Genomic DNA, 23990 nt, shown 5'->3' with positions numbered 1-23990 from the left:
AAATTCGTGTGCGATGGCCTGTACGCCTTGCGTCCGATATGATTTAAAGCTGGATTATAGAGGCCGTAAACTTTTTCCGTAACCGTAAATTTAAGGATTCAACCAATCACGTTGCTTGATTCGGCAACATGATTGGTTAAATCCTTAAATTTACGGTTATGGAAAAAATTTACGGCCTCTATAATCCAGCCTTTAAGGCCATCGCACACGAATTTCCGTAACCGTAATCATAAGGGTATGAGCACAATGCGACGTAAGGGTGCCGTCACATGGGGCGTAACTTGCGTAAGCGTAACCAGCGGATCGCCAATCACCGAGTTATTCCGATAGAGCCCTTCGTCGAGCTCTATCGGAATAACTCGGTGATTGGCGATCCGCTGGTTACGCTTACGCAAGTTACGCCCCATGTGACGGCACCCTGACAGTGAGGTAAGTCGTAGTCGTAAGTCGCTTACGTAAACGTAAGGTAACGCACAAGCCATGGCGTATGTCGTGTGTCGTAAAAACGTGCCTTGATCTAAAAAGTATGTACATAATCTAATTATTTCTGAATAATAGAATACATAAATAATAAGATAAATATCACGTAATTATATTAATTTTGAATTTAATAATTAAATTCTTATCCAGTCTATTGTAAAAAAACTATCCATTTTTGTGTTTATATGTAAATGATAAGCAGTAGTCATTTTAGGTTAACTAACACTAAACAATTTTTTATTCTCCTTCAATAAAATAATTAAAAGTATTTGTTATTTATCTTTTTATGTTAGTATTCATATATTCATTTCTTTTTATATTTTGTTAAAGGAGGTGGTTGTAACAAAATGTCAGATCATCAAAATTACTGTAATATATTGACACATGAAAATATTGATACCCAAGATATTGGAAATTTTTCTGATGATTCTGAAAGTATTATTATTGAAGAAAAAAATGGCGATGATTTCCTTATTGAGTTATTTAGAGAGCGATCATTTTTATACGACAAGAGTAATCCTAATTTTAAGGACACATTAATGAAACAAAATGCATGGAATGAAATGTCTAAAACAATGATTGAAGCAAATTGTGGTAAGTAAAAAATTGTACAAGTTTTTATTGAATTATTTTTATCATAATTAAATGCTTTTATTAATTTTTAAATAGTTACATTTATTTTTAAACGTTTACTATAGGTGATTTTTATACACCAGATTATTGCCAAAAAAGATGCACTTCCTTAAGGGAGCAATATAATCCAGAGAAGAAGAAAATTCTATTTGACAATTCTATTTGACAATTTAAAAGCGTCATCAGCAAGAAAATACGTATATGTCTGTATATTGCTGCCAGGAAGATTAATAGCCTCTTTCGGCAAATTTAATTGTTCATCAATTAGCTTGTTTCCTATTTGGGAGTCGATAGAAATTCCTCCATCACTATCACCTGTAATAAATCAAAGACGTACATTTTTATTTTTATTGTATTTATATAATAAAGTGTAAATAATAAGAATTGTATTTTCATAATACTTACTTCCATAGGCTCCAACATCAACTAATGTAAATCTATACAAATGGTCTGCCACTGCCATTAACACAATACTGTAATATTTTTTATAATTATAAAATAAAGTTCCGGAATATGGAGGACATCGCATTCTTATATGTTTGCCATCAACTGATCCAACACAGTTAGGTGCGTTCCACCGCTTCCAATATCCATCAGCACATCTTTTCCAGCCCTCTTCAGTAGGAGGAGTAAGATATAATGGTTGTAAAACTTTTATGAATACTAAACAGACTTCCTTTATAATTTTTCTGACTGTGGATTCTCCAATTCGAAATGCTAAAGCTATTGATAGCGGTGAGTCGCCTGTAGCAAGGTACCTACAATTTTTTATTTTAGTTGATATTACATTTATATTGTACAATATAAATTTTTTTTCTAAGATCAAAAATTAATAGTTATAATAAATTAATGGTTATAATAGAGTATTAAACATTTTAAAATCTTTTTATGTGAAATCTTTTTACCTTAAAGTTATTATAAGTCTATGTTCTGGAATGAGAGCACGTGGACTTTCTTTTTTTAAATATGGTGTTGTTAAAGCCAAAAGTTTTTTAAAGTGTGTGTCATTCTAGCATAACGATAAAATAATTTTGTGTCACTCTTAAGTTGTTGAAATAAATTTTCATAGTCTCCATATTGAGCTCTCATTTGGTTAATTGGTCTAGTATGCCAACGCCTGTTCAACCATCTAATTTGTCTTTTTCTACGTTTAAGTAAAATACATAAGCACATCCAATAAATTACAAAAATAAAAATATAATTTGCATTTCTTATTTTTGTCTTTAATATGAATAATGTTTATCTGCAAATGTAAAATTATCATTTTTTATTATAATAATTTCATGAGCAAAGAAATGGACATTGCTTTACGATAGAATTTTTTTTTAATTTCATTAATACATTCAAAAATAATTGAATATAAATAATTACTTAAAGAACGTACAGGTACATCATCCGATTCACATATTTTGCTTTTCTTATTTAAAGCTGCGCTTGCTTGAAATTTTGCCACATTACTATAAATCCTAAAACAAATAATAGTTATAAATAATAGTTCCTTTAAGGAAGTGCATCTTTTTTGGCAATAATCTGGTGTATAAAAATCACCTATAGTAAAAGTTTAAAAATAAATGAAACCATTTAAAAATTAATAAAAACATTTAATTATGATAAAAATAATTCAATAAAAACTTGTACAATTTTTTACTTATCACAATTAATACTTAATACTTTAATACTTTTAATTATTTAATTAAAGGAGTATAAAAAATTGTTTAGTGTTAGTTAACCTAAAATGACTACTGCTTATCATTTACATATAAACACAAAAATAGATAGTTTTTTTACAATAGACTGCATAAGAATTTAATTATTAAATTCAAAATTAATATAATTACGTGATATTTATCTTATTATTTATGTATTCTATTATTCAGAAATAATTAGATTATGTACATACTTTTTAGATCAAGGCACGTTTTTACGACACACGACATACGCCACGGCTTGTGCGTAAGGGTGCCGTCACATGGGGCGTAACTTGCGTAAGCGTAACCAGCGGATCGCCAATCACCGAGTTATTCCGATAGAGCCCTTCGTCGAGCTCTATCGGAATAACTCGGTGATTGGCGATCCGCTGGTTACGCTTACGCAAGTTACGCCCCATGTGACGGCACCCTTACCTTATGTTTACGTAAGCGACTTACGACTACGACTTACGTCACTGTTACGTCGCATTGTGCTCATACCCTAAGACGTAACCATAAGCTCGAGAACCAATCAAAAACTAGCTTTGATCTAAATAATTCCTTAAGATCAGAAATAACCATAATCTTAAAACGTAACATAAATTTCAGTCGGTTGAAATTTTTACGTACAAAGAATTGTATACATATATATGAGTATTGCTACTAAAAGGTTATGGCACATCTCTATTCTTCTACTCGATTTATGTTCATTGCATGACATGTGTGTATATACATTGTAGGCGGTTGATGGAAATCCTCCGAATAATTATATTTGTCAGGAAAGGTCGGGATTGTCAACGTAGTAATTAAATATCTTTACGATATTGATATATGTTTATTGCGTGTTCGATATAGGATGTATGTGGACGCCTCGTTCATGACTAACAATGTGTCGCTTCCTTTATAACGCTGATTTCTTGTCGTTGTATCTCTGCTGTATTCTCGGAGCTTGGAAAAGAGAGCGCGTTCCCCGAAAATCAACGCGTTTTATACGTAAGGTCCTTAAACCTTCCTCACCCCGAACCGGCGGACCAATTAGAATTATTTAATGGAATCGGGGTAGAGGTGGATATCTCGTCACTTCTCCTGAGGAAGACAATACCCTCAAGGAGATACAGCTCTCAACATAAACGGACGCAAAAATAAATAATACGAGGACACAAAGAGATACAAAGTCGAATAACAAAATACTGTCGGTTAAAGACTCGATCTATCTCTCGCGAGAATTATATAAAATGCCTACAACTTATATCTGATTTATGTATGATTTGACATTTATAATAATTTTAAAGAATATTAATATGTAATATATATAAATATATACACATATTTTAGACAAAATAATTCTTACGTTACTTCTTATGCTTACGGTTACGGAAATTCGTGTGCGATGGCCTTTATGGGCTGCTTTCGTGAGAAAATTAAAATAATCCAAATTAAAATGGGCGCGTTCAGAACACACAACAGTTGAGCAACGTTACTAGATTAAGCTATATTATATCGCCATATAATATATAAAATCTAGTAACGTTGCTCACTGTGTGTTCTGAACGCACCCAATGATCCTGTGCTGTGATTGGTCAAATCTGAAATTTCACTGAATTTCATTCAATCCAATTTCAATGAAATTCAGTGAAATTTCAGATTTGACCAATCACAGCACAGGATCATTTTAATCTGGATCATTTTGATTTTCTCGCGAAAGTAGCCCCGATGTATGAGAAAAAATGAAGGCGATTCTGTATATGTGTGAAGCATTGCATTTGTGTGAGTCTTACTTATAGTGTCGGAGTGTGTCAGCGTGGCCATGAAAATTGCTATATTGTTTTAAGTTTTTAGTACTACCATAGTCGTATACGACCGTGATTAAGGCCATCGCACACGAATTTCCGTAACCGTAAGCATAAGAAGTAACGTAAGAATTATTTTATGTCTAAAATATGTGTATATATTTATATATATTACATATTAATATTCTTTAAAATTATTATAAATATCAAATCATACATAAATCAGATATATGTATATACACATGTCATGCAATGAACATAAATCGAGTAGAAGAATAGAGATGTGTCATAACCTTTTAGTAGCAGTACTCATATATATGTGTATACAATTCTTCGTACGTAAAAATTTCAACCGACTGAAATTCATGTTACGTGTTAAGATTATGGTTATTTTTGATCTTACGGAATATAATTTAGATCAAAGCTAGTTTTTGATTGGTTCTCGAGCTTATGATTACGTCTTATGCTTACGGTTACGGAAATCCGTGTGCGATGGCCTTTACGCTGACACATTCAAGACTGCCGCCATTTTCTCTCGTACAAACGGAAACTTCGTGCGACGCGAGTCCGAAACCCAGCATGTTAGCAATCTAGTTTAGTATAGACATCTGTGGCTTTAGATAATTTCCTTCACCACGCGGCGCCCCCATCGCGGCATCGTTTTCCATTTCCTATTCTGCCCTCTTCTTTACTATCAAATATGCTAGCGTGTGCCGCAGACATGCAACACGTACGTTTGTAATTTTAGATTTGTTCAACGGAGAAACATCTGGCAGTCGATCATCGGCAGTTGTATGGATTAGAGCAAAACTGTAGAGTAAAATTGTTTTTTTTCGCTATTTCCGTCAAGTGTATTAAGTTATGTTTAAATAATTCAAATTAATAAAACGTAAGCTTTTTAATAGGTTGGTACAAATAAATGTGTAATTCAACTATATTTATATCAAATGTGTGTGTTTGTATGTACATATATACATTTCGAAAGATATATTATATTTCGTCGCGCAGATTTTTCACAATTCAAAAATACTTTTGTCTGAAAAATTAAATACGATTCGAGGTGAAGGTTAGGTTACGTTAAGTTCTGTCGAAATTTTATCTGTCGTTTCATAAGCGTGATTACTTACGTGAGTGTAAAATTAACTGTGTGTGTAGATTCGACTTCTCTATTTCAAAGCAAAGAAATCATATACATATATATCGCATTATCATATATGTACGTACTTCGTTGAAGATACTTGGAAAGGAATTACAACCGAATGAGATATATTCTGGTAAGAAAATATTAAAGAATCATTTTTGATTAAAAAAATATTTCTTTTGTTTTATTATCAAACAGATCTGCATCGAATTAAATTATTCTAGAAATTTCTTTAAATATCTACGGAAAGTAATAAATAAGCACTTTAACATATGACAATTGATAATTTATTTAAAAACTTACTTTAAGACTGCTTTTACAGATATATTCTTTTTCTAAGAGAAATGCATATCCCTTTCTCTTTCTCTTTCATTTTTATTATAGATTTGTGTTGTTCCTGCATATTTAAAGAAATTTAAGAATATAATTTAGATCTAGTTATATTGTTATAACAGCAAAAGGTTAATTATTTCTTTAATGTATACATACAATATATATATGGTCTGTATATAAATGTATATACAAAAGTAATGAGATTAAATATATGTAACGCATAATGTAGCAGCATTGAAAAAATTCTAATTACGTGTATACTCTATGTATACTGTATTCCTTTCTCTGAAAGCACACCAAGTTTTGTCAAAGTTCAATTGCATTTATATGTCATTATATTTCTTATAAGTGTATATTAATAAACCTTCTTTTGCGACAGACCATGTATAACGCATAACATTCAACCATGTATATAATATATATAATACATATATATGTAATGCGTATATATAAAATTATGAATTAAAAATAAATAGTAATAATTTTCACTCGATATAAACATATTTCTAATCACACTTACTTAAAATAGAATATATTTTGACAAAACTTATAATTTATTTAAAATTATAGTTTGTTCTTGTGTAATATGTATCCAACTCACCATTAAGAACATAAACTTTTATATAGTCATGTAATTAAATAATTATTTTGTTATTTGCTAGAAAAAATATTAAGATTGCAAAACATTAAATTTCTTATAAGCTTATCGACAAATAGGATGAAATATTATTTTTAAAAAAGAAAGTGTTTCTATTCTCTTTTTATGTTTAGCCTGGTTTAGAAAGAAAAACTATGTAAATTATTTTTAATAATAAAAATATTACTTTATTCATCACTATTTAAAATTATTTTGTTCAAGTTTTCAAACAAAGGTTTGATATAAATTATATTTAATGTCGTTGATTTTTGAATGTGTATCAATGACTGATATCGTGAGATTAGAGTGCATGCACGATATATTTCATTATCATTAAATCGACATTATGCAATGTATCTGATGAACGTAGGCGCTTCTTAGAAGAAGTTATACCTGTCGGTGAAAATAAAGTGACGTAAATGTACGATGGTGTAGGAGAGCGCGTGAAATTTGCAAATCGTATTCTACGAAGTAGACGTCACTGCTACGCAATGTGATCGGCGTTATCGTTTGCCACGCCAAAAAACGTTTTTCTACGAATTCGAAAATTCAGAGCAAATGTTTAGCAGCGCAGTTAAAACTCTGGCACCATTATATAACGGCTCAATGAGAAGTATTGTTATTAATCTATTTAAAACGTACTACATGTACAAAATGGTGTCTATTATTGGACACACTCGATAAAAATAAATCTATAAGTCTCTTCAAAAAATTTCTTATATAAAGTCGAATTATTGAAAGTATCAGTATTCATTTTTCTCACTTTTTCGCGATGCCAATTGTTTCTCTCGCTATACTGGTTTCATAAGTAGCTGCCATCCTGAATAGTTTAATAGTTCAGAGTTATCTGTATGTAAGTTTATTCGTTTAATATATTTTTGAAGACAAATATATATATGTATAATTTTAGTTTATTTCTTTTATTTTAATTTATTTTTTTGGGTGTACTTCCGAAAAGCCCACACCTCCAATTGTTTTGAAATTTCGTATACTATTGTATTTTGACCCGCTAATTACGAATATGACAATGTCATCTTCAAGGTCAAAATGAAGGAAAAATAGCTTTTTTGTACATTTTATTTCATTGCCTTAATAAATATTGATTCTAGTAAAAAAAAGTTTCAAATAAAAGTTGTACTTCTATTAAAAACGTAACTTTTATGTTCTATACGCTATTGATGTAAAAGCAGTACTTTACGATAAAAACGCAAATTAACATTTTGAGTGTTCTATCGACTGGGACACTTATGTTTCTACAATTCTACATGGGTTTGCAACTTTCCACGCGAAGCGAGGTTAAACCCGAACCTATGTGTGTAGTTTTTTTGGTAGTAGAGCCCCCCACAGGGGGGCGGAACCCACTGTGTTCACGCATACACTTTTCCACGCAAAGCGAGGTTCCACATGGGTTTGCAACTTTCCACGCGAAGCGAGGTTCAACCCGGACCTATGTGTTAATTTTTTCGGTAGTGGAGCCCCCCGCAGGGGGGCGGAACCCACTGTGTCCACGCATACACTTTTCCACGCGAAGCCAGGTTCCACATGGGTTTGCAACTTTCCACGAGAATTGTAGAAACATAAGTGTTCCAGTCGATAGAACACTCAAAATGTTAATTTGCGTTTTTATCGTAAAGTACTGCTTTTACATCAATAGCGTATAGAACATAAAAATTGCGTTTTTAATAGGAGTACAACTTTTATTTGAAACTTTTTTTACTAGAATCAATATTTATTAAGGCAATGAAATAAAATGTACAAAAAAGTTATTTTTCCTTCATTTTGACCTTGAAGATGACCTTGTCGCTAATTTTCATTATCATATTCGTAATCAGCGCGTCAAAATACAATAGTATACGAAATTTCAAAACAATCGAAGGTGTGGGCTTTCCGGAAGTTTATCCATTTTTTTTATATACAATTTCTTCAATTTCCCAATTATATACGAACTATTTATTGCGTATACTTTAAAAACAAATTAACATTTTTCAATTATATACATAATTTTTAAAAAATTTTAATATAAAGGGTTTAATATACACACAAAATATTATTTTACAAAATACAAGTTTTTCATATCAGAGATGTATATTTCTAAATACATGGATTAATATCTCTTTAAGAAATACACTATTTTGAAATTTTGAAATTTTGAAATTTTGAAATTTTTTTTAATTGCCTAGAGCATCTAAAATTTCAAAAAGACCAAGTTTATAATTGTATCTTTTTTTTTTTCCATAAAGGCTAGAAGATTTTTTTTAAATTTATCTTTCTTTTTAGAAAGTAAAAGAAAGAAAAATAACAACTGAAACTAAATTTTTTATAGCATATATTTTTTTATTTTAACAAAACTTTATAAAAAATATTTAAGCGGAAATAAGTACCCATGTAATATAACAGACATTACCACGCAAGTTTGAAATTTAATTATTGTTTCATAGGTTTGATTATCTTTGAGATCTTTTCACGTTTTTTTAAGTAATTTTAAAATTAAAATTTTTTGAAAGTTTATTCATGTAAACTTAAGATATACTAAATAACTAGAATATAATTTTATTATGCATTTATCTCTAGAGTAGTTTATAAAAGAAACAATATTTATATCAATTTTGCTTATAATACAAGAATGTTTGATATCGTAAATTTAAAAAGAAAAATTGATCCTAGAGTTTGTTTTAAAATTCAGGTCTCGTGTGTTATTATGAAGTACTCTAGTATAAAACATTAATCAGTTTTAAGCAGTTTTATTTTGCGATATTTATAATAATAAACTAAATCATTTGTGCGTCATAATATATACACGAAAGATTAAACGTGATGCGTCGGCGAATTCTCCGAAGTTACGTTCCGTTCGTGGCGTTTATCTCGAAAAATCTACATAATGCGGTTAAAAGATTGCTTCGCGGAATTCCTTGCTTGTGAAGTATGTCCCACGTCTTTCCGCCGTGTTGTTCCCGATAACCAGACCGGCTTATTAATCGAGAATCGCGTATAATAGACGAGAATCGCGAAAGCGTATAATTACAGATAAGAATTTATTGACAAAATTAAAAAATTATATATTTACGTTCTATCCTAAACACTTTTTTAATCTATTTGCCGAATTTTACAAAGATGAATTTACAATTATATGTAATAATTAATTATAAATTATAAGTACTATTTATATTGGTTTTTTTTATTATTTATTCTATTTACACAACATCAACTGGAATACTCTTATGATTATTAATGGCGATTGCACGTTTCTTAATAATTTTAGTTCTTATAACGTTTAAAAATTAATAAATATTTTTACATTCACTGTAAATATTTAAAAAATTAATATTTAATCTGTTTCTATATCGGACAGTTTTTTGGTGCGATATAACAGTAGATAATCTACGATAATTCTCATGTTGCCTTTATTGCGCAAAGTCGCGTCTGCGTCTTTATTTCTCTTGTTATTGTTAAACAAAATCACAAATTTCTATAGCCTTCGTGTTTTTATATAGTGTTAGTAAATATGTTAATTTAAACAGAAATTTTATACAATAACGTTTAAAATATTCTTTTCTTTTTCTTACAATATTTAGTTTATCGGACAGATATAGTTTTTAAATTTCTTTATCTAAATGTAAAATAAATAACTTAATTTTAAAATATACTATCCTTCGAGATTCAGACGGTGCATTTCAATTCCGTAAATTCATAATATCAAGAGACACGATGTAGTATTTTGATAAAATATATATACAGGGTGTCCGGTGGTTCGCGTTTCTTTAGAGTTCGCAGACTTTTAAATAAATTTTCGTATATTTTAGCCACAAGTCATTTTTTTCCAAACACTATTCCATTAAACCTGTACTTTGCGCGTGAAAATGCATTTTCGATAAAATACATAAGTCAATTTACAGTAGAATTTGATTAATTTTGACTTTCTTCAATAAATATTCAATATTCTAACAAAGTTACAGAACTATTGATATTTATATAACTTACATATAAGCAAATTTAGAGAGAATAATAAGAAAGAGAGAGAAAGGAAAAATTAAACATTATTTTTATAACACTATTGTACACTAAAATATTCTAAAATTAACAATATGGTAACATAATATTTAATTCAATAATGCTCTTTAAAAAAATATATACAAATATATATATATACAGAGTGTCCCATTTTAAAAGTTCCACCCTCATAACTTTTCAGGATCAACGTTTGAAGGAAAACGACTCGGATAAAAGTTGTAAGGAACAAAAGGGGCTATCTAATAGTGACCTTGGATTCGACATTAAAGGTCATTTTCAAGGTCATTTGAAGGTCAACTTTTGTTTTTTAAATGGGAACCCCTATTTTTGACCCCGGATTCTGAAAGAGCGGAAAATTTTACATTAGAGTTGTAAGGGGTCATTTTACGTTCGCATGATCATTCGAGGGTCAACCATTGCCTGCGTTCAGTCATCGATATGCTACTCGATGTCCAGGGCCCATGACGAGGACGTAGCAGGATGAATTTTCAGGTCCCATTTTGATCCAGCCAATGAAGGCAAGAATCTGAGCCCGGCCGATGAAGGCAAGACCGTGATGAACCCGGCCAATAAAGGCAAAAAAAAATAAATAAATAAATAAATAAATAAAAAATAAATTCACTCACATTACGTACACACTGTGACAGGTAGAAGAGATTTTCAATACATACAATAAACTATCAATAATATGATCAGTTGATCGAGAAAAAGAACTGAGAAATTTTTAATGATAAATTTCAAATAATTTTCAAAATTTCCAGAAATTATTAAAATTTAAGAAAACTTCTGAGGATTCTGGGATTCTGAGTTAGTAACTTTTTGAACCGGATTCTGAGTTATTACTTTTGTCTTATTTTTCTCACACTTTGAAAATGAGGGTCAAGGTACAATTCAAGGTCACCAGGTGGTGGCCTCCGATGACCTCGACAATTTTTATGGAGGTCATTCTTTCAATATATCGCTATCATGACAAGATATCAGCCTGGGAAGTACGGGAGAGACATTTGACCTTTAGATGACCCCTAGGGTCAATTTGACCCCTTACAACTCTAATGTAAAATTTTCCGCTCTTTCAGAATCCGGGATCAAAAGTAGGGGTTCCCATTTAAAAAACAAAAGTTGACCTTCAAATGACCTTGAAAATGACCTTTAATGCCGAATCCAAGGTCACTATTAGATAGCCCCCTTTGTTCCCTACAACTTTTATCCGAGTCGTTTTCCTTCAAACGTTGATCCTGAAAAGTTATGAGGGTGGAACTTTTAAAATGGGACACCCTGTATATATAAAAAGATATAAAGACACAAAATAAGCTTCTTGCAAATTTTTAAATTTATAAATTATATTAATTGTTTTTAATCTTATTTTTATCTCGAATGTTTTAAAATATTTTATATATTGTTTTGATATCTATTCCAGGTTTTCAATTTAAATTTTACAATATATTTAAAAAAAGATAATTTTAAAGTTAATATTCACAGCTACATTATCCAACATAATACATGTAATTATATCTGTTTACGTAGTTTATATATATATACATATATATATATTTTTTTAGCCAATTTATGCGATTTATATACTTGATATATTTAAATCGACAGTAAAATCTCTCTCTCTCTCTCTCTCTCTCTCTCTCTCTCTCTCTCTCTCTCGTTTACACACACACACACACACACGCACGCACGCACGCACGCACGCAATCTTTTGTACTTGTATATCGGATAAAAATATATATTTTATCATATTTTTTACTCGAACAAATGTTCTATCTTCACAAAAATTTGCATTCCACCACGTGCTCGCTATTTAACCTTCGAAGATGTGTGTTTCGAGGACAATAATAGCCGTGAAAAAATAAAACGGAATATTAACGTGTGCGCGTGAACGTACACGCGCCACGAAGAGAGAACCGAAAAGAAAGAGGTCTCTAAATGGATGCTTGGCCTTCTGGTATTGCGACACTCGACCACACTGGAGGCCCCGAGTCCTCGCGCGTTTCGTGGAAGCACGACTTTGAACGACTCCACGAATACTTTGAAATCAATGACAGAATTCATGTACGAGAACGAGGTAGAATATGTATCCTAACTGACAGGAATCTAGTAGAATACAATAGATGGAATATTTTTAATAAATTTTGCACTTGCAATATTAAAAAGTGATACAACTTTTCTTTAATGAGGACACATTAAGACAATTTTTTAATTTAGTTTTAACAGCAGTTACTACAAACAAGTTATTATTCACCAAAATAATAAAATAATTTAAGACAAAAAGAACTAGATGTAAAAAATTATAAAAAACTATTAAAAAATTATAGAAAAATTGGCTTAAACCAAGAATTAAGGAATCTCCATTTTTTCGTAAATTTATTATATCTGCGAGATATTTTAAAATAATAAATAAAGAATTTAATCCAACAAATGTTTTAAAGCATTAAAAAGATGCAAAAAATTTAATGGTTCTTTAAAATCTCATTTATTCAATCTCATTTATTTCAAATATTTTTATATTTTTATATTCTTTTATCTTTTTTTAGCTATTTTAATTTATACTTTGCAATATATATTTTATTTCTAAAATTATAATCAATTATATTGTTTCCAAGATGTAATTAGAAACAAAATAGTTTTGATAAAATTGCGTTTTAGAAAGGACAAATTAATGGGAGAGATAAAACTATCATATTTAGTCTATTTTAAATGAACTTGATTTTGTTAATAAAATTTTATATAAAGATCAAAATATTAAATCTTAAAACTTGAAAAAAAGTCCAATTGAATAGAAAAACTATAATATAAAAAAATACTTTCAATTTTCAACAAGAAAAGTATCAAATTTCATTCACCAAGTGCGCTTAATATAAACTATATACATATAGCTTGTGCAATATGTGATTTCATTGTACACACACGTCATAGTAAATGTTTATAGAATTGTGTAACATTTATGTAATATTTTTTAATTTGCATTAAATAAAAAAATGTATTCAATAAATTTTCTTGTAAGTAATGATTAATTAATGATAGATTAAATTGATTAAAAATATATAAGTTTTTTTTCTTCCAACTTATAATATCTACTGTTCGCTACTGTTTTATCAATTTAAAATTATTTTTTTATCCTTTTTGATAAAAGGAAATTAGTTACAAAATTATCTGTAACTAATATTTTTAAATATAAGAAAGCTAAATAAAATTTATGAAGCAATTGATGTCGGATGACGATAAATATGTCAATAAAATTTGTAGCGAAATAGAACCGCTTACTAATAATATACTAATTATAAAATAAAATGTTATTTAAAACAGAGGCGATTCGATTATTATCTAATAAAGATTTAAATTTAGTTTATAAAAATTATTAAGAAGAATTTCTTTATAAAGATGTAAAATTATCAATATATTATAATTTAATAGTTACTAATTTACTGTAGCAGATATGCGCGAATCTGCGTATATTCTTGGCAAGTTATATATTGCACAAGTTATATCGCATAAAAATCTATAGTATAATTCATTAACTATATATATGCGTATATATCATACCGAGTATCTCATACATTTATTGTGTCATTGTCAACTCGATTGAAGTAGGCGAAAGCGTTCGGATAGTTGACTCTATGTATGTATGTACATACATACATATCCCGAATATATGTGTATAAAAGATTTTTTAGAACCTTTTTACAATACGCGTTGAAGAGAGATTGTATTGCGATTTAAAATAAACAAAATGAAGATCTAATTCTTAATCGTTTACCTCAGTCGTTGCTTCTCATCTAATTTCGACTTTCAATTTCCGATACAAATCACGATGCGCGGTTCAATATGTTGAACACTCAATATTGCCCTTATATATTCTCTGCTTGGTTTTACTGCACGCTATATATACATACATATTCGTCATGTATTATACATAAGTATAGGTCAAACCATGATGAAATTCCGCACATATTATAACGTATTTTATCGCATTCTCAGATACAATCGCGTCAATATGCATAAAAAATAGTATGCGTATATTTATGCGAATGCGTGCACGTTTATACTCGCGACGTACGCATTTACTATCTAGGAATCTAGGTCAAAGCAGAATAGAATTTAGACTAATAATGCAAATGCGCACGACTCGATCAATAAAACTGTTCGCGCGAATACGTATGAATTTCACGCCTCTTACTGGCATTTTTAATCGGATCCATATCCCAAGCGTATAAATACGAAGAATCACGAATATTATAGTAATAATGAAATGTTTAATTCATATAATTTTGTAAGAAATATATAGTTTTACAAGTTATTATAGTAGAGAAAGAGAGAGAGAAAGACGCACAAACATGTAATTTATACACACAAATATAATTTATAATATATAATATATATACATACTATTATACAGAGAGGATATCTATAAAATCGATCCTCACTCCCTATATTTGAAAAACGGCTCAAAATTATAAAAAGCCGCGAAAAACGACATGTTTTATTATTTCAAAAAGCTACTCTTTTAAGGGAATTGCAGGGCTTGTCCCCTTAAGGGAATGCCCCAGGAGATCCCAACTCAAAAATTTCAAATAGAACTTTGCACATTGTATCCTATATCGTTTGAAAGGGTATAAAAAGAAATATTTTTTACGTAAACCGGAAATTGATACATTGACCCGTTCGGGAGTTATTTAGGGCCAAACTTGGAAAAAGGCCCATTTTCGAAAATTGTTACTATCATTTGGAAAATCATAAAAAAATATTTGAGGTGTGAAAGTGCTCGTCAGGTATGAAAGTCCTTTTCAAAAAAAATTCAGATTTTACCTAGAGGTTTTTTCAATTTGAAAAAAAGATCCAGCAAGACTTAAATTTAACAAGTTGCTTGGGTCTCTTTTAAAAGAGTAGGCTCTTGAAACGATCGAACGTATTTCACGGTTTTTCATAATTTCATGAGTCGTTTTCAAAATATGTATGGGATATGGGATAGACTTGTAGATATTCTGTATACATGTACAGTGCATTATGAATATTTTTATATATAAATTAATATTTTCTTGCATGCTATATATAATTCTTATTCAAATAGAATAGGTTTATGAAAGGTGCCAAAGACTCTTTTTTTCGATTCATGAATTAATAAATAACGCATCTAGATAAAAACTGAACTTTATAACTATTATAGACTTCAAAAACTTGAAATCGCACAATTGTTTTGGAAGAATTGTTTATTATAAAATATTCTTACCGATAAAGATGCAACAGACTATACTAATAAATCCAATTCTACTTGTTTTCATGCTTGGTTTTTTTTCTTAACGCGAGATACGTATACTCGCGTTTACTGAAAAAATGATATTACAAAGTACGTAATAACGTAACGTATTACATAAATAATTATTCGTTGCGCCATCGTTATGCGTATCGACGTGTCGCACATTTGTATATTATATATTACTATTGATTGAAAAACATCTCGAAAGCTTATTTCTTGAATGATTGATTTGTTTTTGAGCAAATTCTCGTTATTCCTTTTCTTTTTTTGCAATCATACACACATGATAGGGACACAACGGAATCACAATTATCATCCTATAAATGGCGATTACAGAGAACTCGGGTTGCAGTTTATCGTCCTTTTAAATTCTAGGTAAAGATCGATAATTGTGTGGGGGAAAGAGTGTCTATTATCGTGACTGATCCTATATTATCAGAAAAAAAAATATATCTTTCCTCGATGCGGCTTTCGCTATTTCGATACCGCTTATTCTCGTTTTTAATGCTATACTCTTTCGTCACGTACAAATTGTAAAAAAGTTATATGTCCTGTTTTTTATGTATATCTCCTCTCTTCATTTGTTGGATATATTTTCAAAAAATATATATCACAAAATTTTTATCTCAACCAACTATCGATTCATTTCAACTAGCGGAGAATTTCTTTCATTTTTCGCAAGTATGAGGTCAAAACACACGTTCTCAAGAGTCTTTAAACTTAATCTTAAAAGCTATTATATTAAGTGTTTGCAAAAGTTCGTAAGGTTACAAATAAATGGCGTGTTAGATTAAGTTGCAGTCACTTAGTAATTATTTTCTTTTAAGTTGCTTTCTTGTTTTTAAATGTTGACCATATTCAATCAGAATTGATGACTGATAAATCATAATTCCGAATATAACTTCATATTTAACGCGATTGAAAATGGAACCATCCTGCTACACGATAACGCCAGACTGCATGTTGCTGTTGCAACTAAAGAGACGTTGTTCGAATTGGATTGGGAAGTTCTATCAGCGTATTCTTCAGACATCGCCCCAACTGATTTTCATTTATTTAAATCGATACAACACGGTCTATCTAAAATACACGATTTCAAAATGCTGAAGAAGTGCAAAAATGGATCGAGTAATGGATTGTTTCAAAAGATAAGTCATTTTATCGACGTGGGATTAAATTATTGCCCGAAAAGTCGCAAATAGTTGTCAATAGCAACAACTAATAATTGGATTAAAATATTATGTTATTTTATTTGTTATTAATAAATAAAAATTTTTTAATCATACGAACTTTTGCAAACCCCTAACATTAAGGCCCTAGCTGGTAATACATTATCGAGAGCAGGAAGAACGATACTTTGTCTGTCATATTTATCAGAATAAGCATCGATACATATAATACATACGCTGCTTTGCGTTACCTCGAATTTTATGATTTCTCAGTATCGTTTACCGTTTTATTTATTATAGGCTGATAATCTTAATAGAGGATGAACGACATCGCCATGTGTTAGTTCTCTTAATTATAAGCGTCCGCGCTCGTCTTCGAGTTGCTTATTATTATGTAACGTTGTAATCTTTGCTTGCGTAATTTGATCTATCCATCGCAAAGAAAGGTCTATTAAAGCTCTATTATCAGAAATGTTGTACAAAAGTATCTCGCGATTAATCTTTTCATCGAGTAGATTACATTTATAATTCAACCGTATAAGTTATTTACAGAAGCGAAAGATTAATTTCTTCTAAATTAATTGGATGCACAAATTTTTTCCATACGAATCTTTATTACCGTCCAATGTCATCGCGTTCACGATGACGCGTCTGCCATATTTATTACGTATATACTTTACAATTACTTCTCGGTATCGATGCAATCGTATAACATTACTCGTGCGATCTCATCGCGAGAATACGATTAATCATATGTGTGTGTCGCGCGCGTTATATCGTTATCGAGAATGAAATGACTTTGAAATTCTCTTGTATGGCGAAATAAATTGTTGACTTATTTTTAATACAGAGTACTAATTTTCTCATTGTAACCTTGTATGATCTCTATGATCATAAATGGAAGAAAATGAAACGGAACATTCGATAACAAACCTTGTAATTTCCATCTATATTTTAGCGCTAAACTGTCCGGAAATCTTTAAATTAAAATAAGAACGAAAAATTCTAGAAAAAGAAAAATTAAACCGGCTCTCCACGCGGTACGGGCTGTTCAATCGTCTTGCACTTGCTCGAATATTTGCTATATACGCAGTAGCGTACAAAGCTATCGCATCGTCACGTAATCTGCCTATTATATGACAAGAACGCGACATTATTATAGTGTCAAGTATGTGTAAAGGGATATCAAAATTAAGAGACTCTACTCGGATTTTTCACTATACACACGTATAAACGCGTGCACATGTATGCATAAATATGATCCTTTTATGACCTTACCTTATTTAATGTGTTTTTATGCATACGCGTCTTGCGAAATAAGCTTAAATAAATATAAGAAATCTCATTAAGATGTGCATAATCGTATAATAAAAATCTTTTTACCACATTTTTGCCTAAAAATTGAGTACATTTTACAATTTATTACAACTTTATAGTTTTCAAGTGATATACACGAATGAGCAATTTAATAATTGCTATTCATCGATAAGATAATACGCAAGTTATTGTTTATTAATTTATTATTTGCGCTTTGTTATTTCAGAACGCTGCGACTGTGTTATATCGATTGCGATGATTCGGTCGCGAGTGTACGAAAATCGCCAACGCCGACAATGATGTGTCCGAATTGCCGCCACCGCTTCCCATCAGCATCATCGGAATATTGCCAGGAGCGAAGCGAAGGAACTAGCTTGAAAGAAACGAAGAAGCGAGATGAGAAACAAGAGAAGAAAAAGAAGGAAGATGAAAAGGAAAAAGAGACCTGTTACATCGCTGATCTTCTAACAGTTTCTCACAGTTACACCAACGGCGACAGCAGTTTCATAAACTTGCCGACAATCGTTCATGAACCTGCCCAGGTCTTCCAGTCGGTCCATTGCTGTTCCAATGTTCAACTTGTCGACTCTGAGATAATGAAACTCTCTTGCGATGCTCGGATGTCGGCGGAACAGAATCCACTCTTATTAAGATTGCCGATCGATCGATCGAATAATCAAGACCCTTTGTTTATGACGATGAAAAGTGTCGGCTACGGAATGGCATCTTCGGAAAAACATGTCACGACCACGACATGCGAGCCCACCGATGACGGCGTCACATTCACCACATCACCCAATATATACTCTGGTGGTTGTTTAATCCAGAGCACGGAAGTCGGCATTCTAGTGCAAGCCCCACCCATCGAAATACAGGGAAAATTCAATTTCGCCGGTGGCGATTGTCTCGTGCGGAAGAAACATTTGCCCATCGAGGACGAGCGGTTAACCATGTTTAAGTACATGGAGAACTTTGCTCATCCAACATTCGTCACGCCGCCAAACGCTTGTTTAGAATTGCCTGGAAGAAGCGGAAGAATATTGCCTTCATCCGCCAGGACCGTGAGAGAAAATAGCGAAACAATATTAGGCACAGGATCGAGGCAGCGAAAAGTATCGATCGGAACAAACAATTGCTGCGACTGCTACGGTATAATTCAGCAGAACCTTTGCCAATGTCACGGACGATTGTCCGATGATTCGTTGCTGTTCAAGCCTAATATCGGTACTGGCATGCAGATTAGAGTGAATGCCAATATGCAGCTACCCCTAAACTTGGGCGAGTGCCGAATAAACATTACGTCCAGCCAGGTCACGGCGGCGAAACCACGCGCTATTAGGAATAAGCAGGAGCGTAATGAAGGAATTAATTGGAAGGAGACGAAGAGGCAGGAGAAACGGAAGAAGAAAAGGCAAGAGGAAAAAGAAAAAGAGGCCGCTGTCCATTCGACGACGAAATGTTACGTCGCTGATCTTCTAGTATCTCACAGTTACACCGCCGACAGTGATAGCGGCGGCAGTTTCATAAACGTGCCGACAATCATTCGCGAACCCGCCACTTCTTTCCAGTCAGCCCGTTGCTTCGATGCTCGATTCGCCGACCCCAAGACGGTGGAACTCTCGAATAATTTCAACGAAACCACACCACCTACCGTGCAATCGGACAATTTGTATCGCGCAACGGAGAATCGAATTATCGCAACTGGAAATAACAGTTGTAACAACAAGGAGCGGAAAGACGGAGACGCTATTTCGATGTCCCATCCTTGGGTGATGTCTAATAGTCCCTCGAGTCTGGATACAAAATTGTTGAACAAAGACGTAAGATTACGCGAAATAAAAAGACTGCTGCAGACTTGCGGATGGTATCACGAGAGCATTAGTTGGAAGCAAAGTGAGAATCTTTTAAAAGATACATCCATAGGACGGTGGCTGATGAGAGATAGCTCAGACAGTAGATACATGTTCGCTATATCAGTGCAGACGGCTAGAGGACCCACTTCCGTCAGAGTATCCTCCTATTTCCTTAAACATTTTCAATTCGACGCTGAACCGGGACTTGCATTGGCGATTCCGACTTTCGACTGTCCTATCGCAATGTTGGAGCACTACGTCGAATATTCGAAAAGGATGGATCGCAGAGAAGTGTGGGTCGATTATAGCGGGCAACTTTACAGCCAGATCTATTTGACCAAACCTCTGATGAAACAAGTCAAATCGTTGTCACATATGGCCAGACTCGTCGTAAATAGAAACAAACTGCCCACCGAACATCTGCCACTCTTGATCAGAAACTATCTCGCCGAGTATCCATACACCCTTTAAATGTGCAATCACATTTACACAAGACCGATACGCCTATACTTTTCTCTTCCGATATCTATAAATAAAAATTTATTTTTCTACGCCTTTCTACAACAGCTTGTTTCCGATGAATGATCATCTTCTACAATGCCTTCGATTGTATTAATCACAAAAATTGCACGATAGCGAAAAGAAATAGCGGTTTGTGCAAATTTAAATGAATATTCAATTTGTTATACAATATTACTCGTGTTCTTATTACGTATACGTAATATATAAGTTCAATGTCTAATTTTTAAACTTTGTTAATATTTTATTCCTTGAGAGATAAAATGTTTTCTTTATGATAAACTATAATACAAAATTTAGAGTCCACTTCATCTTTTTTCTTCTATGATAATTAAGACTAAAAGCACTTTTTCTATTCCAAAACTTTCTCCTATCTTTATTCTATTCTGTGCGTATATGCACAGAATAATTTCTTCATGTTAAATTTATATCCAGCATATATAATAAAATAAAGAAATTTAAATTTAAATCTATGCATATATAAATTGTTTTTCTAAAATTCCTTTACAATAGAAGAGAGCTACGCGAGAAAAGAATCTTATAATTTAGTGTTAAAAAAATCAACTTGAAGTAAAGATAAATCTAAAATGAAAGAATTTTAGAGAAAAAAAGAAAATTAAATACATGGACAAATTAATCCATAGATTTTTTTAGTGATATTTTCAGTTTTAATTTTTTTATTATTATATATATGCGAGATAGATGTATGTAACAAATGTAACAAAATAAACGTACATTACATGTATCTATATATATATATATATATACATGAGCATAATAAATGGAAGAAAAAGATTAAAAATCTTTTCAAAATAATGAGCACAGAAAATAATGCTCACAGGCCTCGAAGAATTCAAAGGCAATAATCAGCGAACTTAGCTGTACGATATATATAATACACGTCGCGTTTATTCATCGTCATATATGCTTTGCGGTAAAACATTATTTGTATATGTAAAAGAGAGCGTGCAATGAGACTTATTGCTCTCGTTCTTACACATCTTACATGTATGTGTACATGTATATATGTACATGTATAGTATATATAATATATATTATGTTTCTGCTGCCAAGCCAAGATCGTTGACCGATTCTTGCGAAAATTTATCGTTCGAAATCTATAAGGGTACCATTTACATACCCTAATTAATATAATCTCGATAGCATTATGCATCTATATAAAACCGAGATATTTCGACAATAATTGCAGCACCAATATAAGGTCATCATTATTAAGACTCCTGCATACTCACTGCAGCCATCTTGAATTGATGACGTCAGAAGCGAGAAAATATACCATAAAAATTCTTGCGACTTACGCTAAAATAAAAATGTTTTTCAATAAAATAGGGTTTGTAACCGATAGAACCGACTTGTAAAATATACCGAAAACTCTCCTTTTATTTGGGTAAGCAATAAATAACATTGTATATGTCGAATTGAATTGAGCCTAATCAAGGACGAAAACCAGCTGTTTGACAGCAAATGAAATAAATATTTGCTTTCACATATTAAATTATAACAAAATGAGAGTCTTCGGTATATTTTAACACTATAACAATTACTTTAAAAATAGAAACATTGCACTAAAATAATAAATGACGCTGTAAGTCGCAAGAATAATTTATGTCATTTTCACGCTTAATAGTTTATAGTTTTGCCAAATGTGGCGCTGTCGTACAAATTTTACGGACTTGGCAATCGAGTATGCAGGAGCCTTAAGATGCTGCAAGATATATTTAATATATCATATAAGAGCTAGAGGATCAAAGGGGGGTACATTGTGTATTTATTCCTGTACAAACATTCTGTTGACATGTATTAAGCAATAATTTATGTATTAAATTATCACATTTATACATTATACATGTATATAGTACAATTATTAAAAATATTAAAAATTATTATTAAATTTATTATAATAGATCATAAAATTGATTCAAGTATCGTATCGTAAAAATAACATAACAACCAAAAAAAAATTCAACTTGTTCTTAAATTATGTCATCGATTGATCTCTAGTAACAGATTTTTTCTTTTTTTTTTTTTTTTTTTATTGTATTTGAACTTACATTTCTTGATCGAATAATGCAATTTAATTGTTGTATAATTAATGATCGTTATATGTGTCTCATTTATATATCTTTCGATTATTGAACAAGCGAGGATATTCGATGATATTCTTGTCCCATATTGACCCATCGCTCACTCCCCAAGACCATTGTAAATTCTTGTTATTGTATCATTGCATTATATTATTTTTAAATAATGAAATGATTATAATTATGAAAGGCTAATTAATTCCTTGGAAATTTCTTATGCTTTTTTGATCAACATTATAAAAACGCGTACATACATATATATAATGTAAGATTTATACTTGAAAGATTTAACTATATATAGAGTGTAATTTTAATATTTTCAAGTAAACACATCCTCGTGAGTATTTTGACGTTACATTATTTTTTCACGTATAAAGCAAAATGTACAAACCTTTAGACGTAGATTTATATACATCGCATTAGAAGCGTATAATAGTTTGGAGCATCGTTAATCGATTCAAGCATTACCGCGATTTTGTGGTGTGCGCTTGATTCTATTATTTATATATAGAAAATTTTACAATCTTTTCTTTTTAGAATGCTAAAAACGCTTCAGACGCGTAACAATATAATTATGTACTGGCAAAACATATAGACGATAGAACATGTAGCATATACACACACACACACACACACACACTGGGTGTGTAAAATTTTAATATACATATATATAAAATTTAGAAATATGTGTACATAATTATATAAAATCTATTTATATATGCGTATATTGAAATTATTAAAACTACAGAAAAATCTAGTTTTTACTAAAATTTCGCTCAGCTATTATTTTGTGACATTATTATTTAAATTGCTTCATGTTTTTTTCAACATAATAATTTGTAATAATGAAAGAAATACTGATATTTTACAAACCAAAGATTTTTCTATATAGTAACAAGCGATCGGCGGATCTTATCGACGTAAAATTTCAAAATCCTATCCTAGTATTAAAAAAAAACAGATGTATGTACACGAAATTCAGATACAAAGTTACTATACATGTGCACCACATGTCGATTTACACATAGATAAATTTTACATAAGATAGATATATTTTTCT

General features: G+C 31.1%; 3 protein-coding genes and 1 pseudogene across 6 annotated transcripts in view; 3 read left to right on the top strand and 1 right to left on the bottom strand.

Moving 5' to 3' along the window:
• Positions 1-411: 411 nt before the first annotated feature.
• Positions 412-1634, top strand: LOC145941996 (uncharacterized). 3 transcript variants are annotated; one of them, XR_014426275.1, is made up of 4 exons: positions 412-524; positions 811-1074; positions 1197-1446; positions 1527-1634. XR_014426275.1 is itself a non-coding variant. In XM_083048445.1 (3 exons), the coding sequence occupies exons 1-3, from the start codon at positions 488-490 to the stop codon at positions 1541-1543; spliced, it is 318 nt and encodes a 105-aa protein (XP_082904571.1). In that variant the 5' UTR covers positions 412-487; the 3' UTR covers positions 1544-1634. The 3 variants fall into 3 exon arrangements, 1 of the variants encoding a protein (XP_082904571.1); XR_014426274.1 differs by having other exon boundaries at positions 1179-1446; XM_083048445.1 differs by lacking the exon at positions 1197-1446.
• LOC145941995 (uncharacterized) lies at positions 1259-3131 on the bottom strand (annotated as a pseudogene). Its single transcript, XR_014426273.1, has 5 exons — positions 3014-3131; positions 2498-2579; positions 2019-2356; positions 1519-1871; positions 1259-1428 (listed from the first exon to the last, which is right to left on the bottom strand). The product of XR_014426273.1 is annotated as an uncharacterized LOC145941995 (transcript).
• Positions 3132-5286: 2155 nt separating this feature from the next.
• Sec24cd (COPII coat complex component secretory 24CD) overlaps positions 5287-23990 on the top strand; it is a 31500-nt gene continuing 12796 nt past the window's right edge. Inside the window, exon 1 of the mRNA XM_083048868.1 lies at positions 5287-5865. The gene's annotated coding sequence lies outside the window, so the exon portion shown is untranslated. The remainder of the gene's footprint in view (positions 5866-23990) is intronic.
• Positions 18610-23940, top strand: LOC145942286 (uncharacterized). Its single transcript, XM_083048873.1, has one exon. It carries the CDS (start codon positions 18753-18755, stop codon positions 20778-20780), a length of 2028 nt encoding a protein of 675 aa, XP_082904999.1. The 5' UTR covers positions 18610-18752; the 3' UTR covers positions 20781-23940.

The sequence above is a fragment of the Prenolepis imparis genome, unplaced genomic scaffold, assembly GCF_030444845.1.
Source record: "Prenolepis imparis isolate NDT839.2.m4 unplaced genomic scaffold, iyPreImpa1.0 SCAF_10, whole genome shotgun sequence".
NCBI lineage: Eukaryota > Metazoa > Arthropoda > Insecta > Hymenoptera > Formicidae > Prenolepis > Prenolepis imparis.
Note: the sequence above shows the minus strand (reverse complement) of the source record. Positions and strands in the feature narration are given on the sequence as shown.

Excerpts from the sequence above, each read along its gene's own strand:
- LOC145941996 (XM_083048445.1), top strand. The coding sequence starts at position 488 with ATGTCGTGTGTCGTAAAAACGTGCCTTGATCTAAAAA. Across the intron at positions 525-810 it reads AACGTGCCTTGATCTAAAAA|GAGGTGGTTGTAACAAAATG; the intron begins GTATGTACATAA and ends ATTTTGTTAAAG.
- LOC145942286 (XM_083048873.1), top strand. The coding sequence starts at position 18,753 with ATGATGTGTCCGAATTGCCGCCACCGCTTCCCATCAGCATCATCGGAA.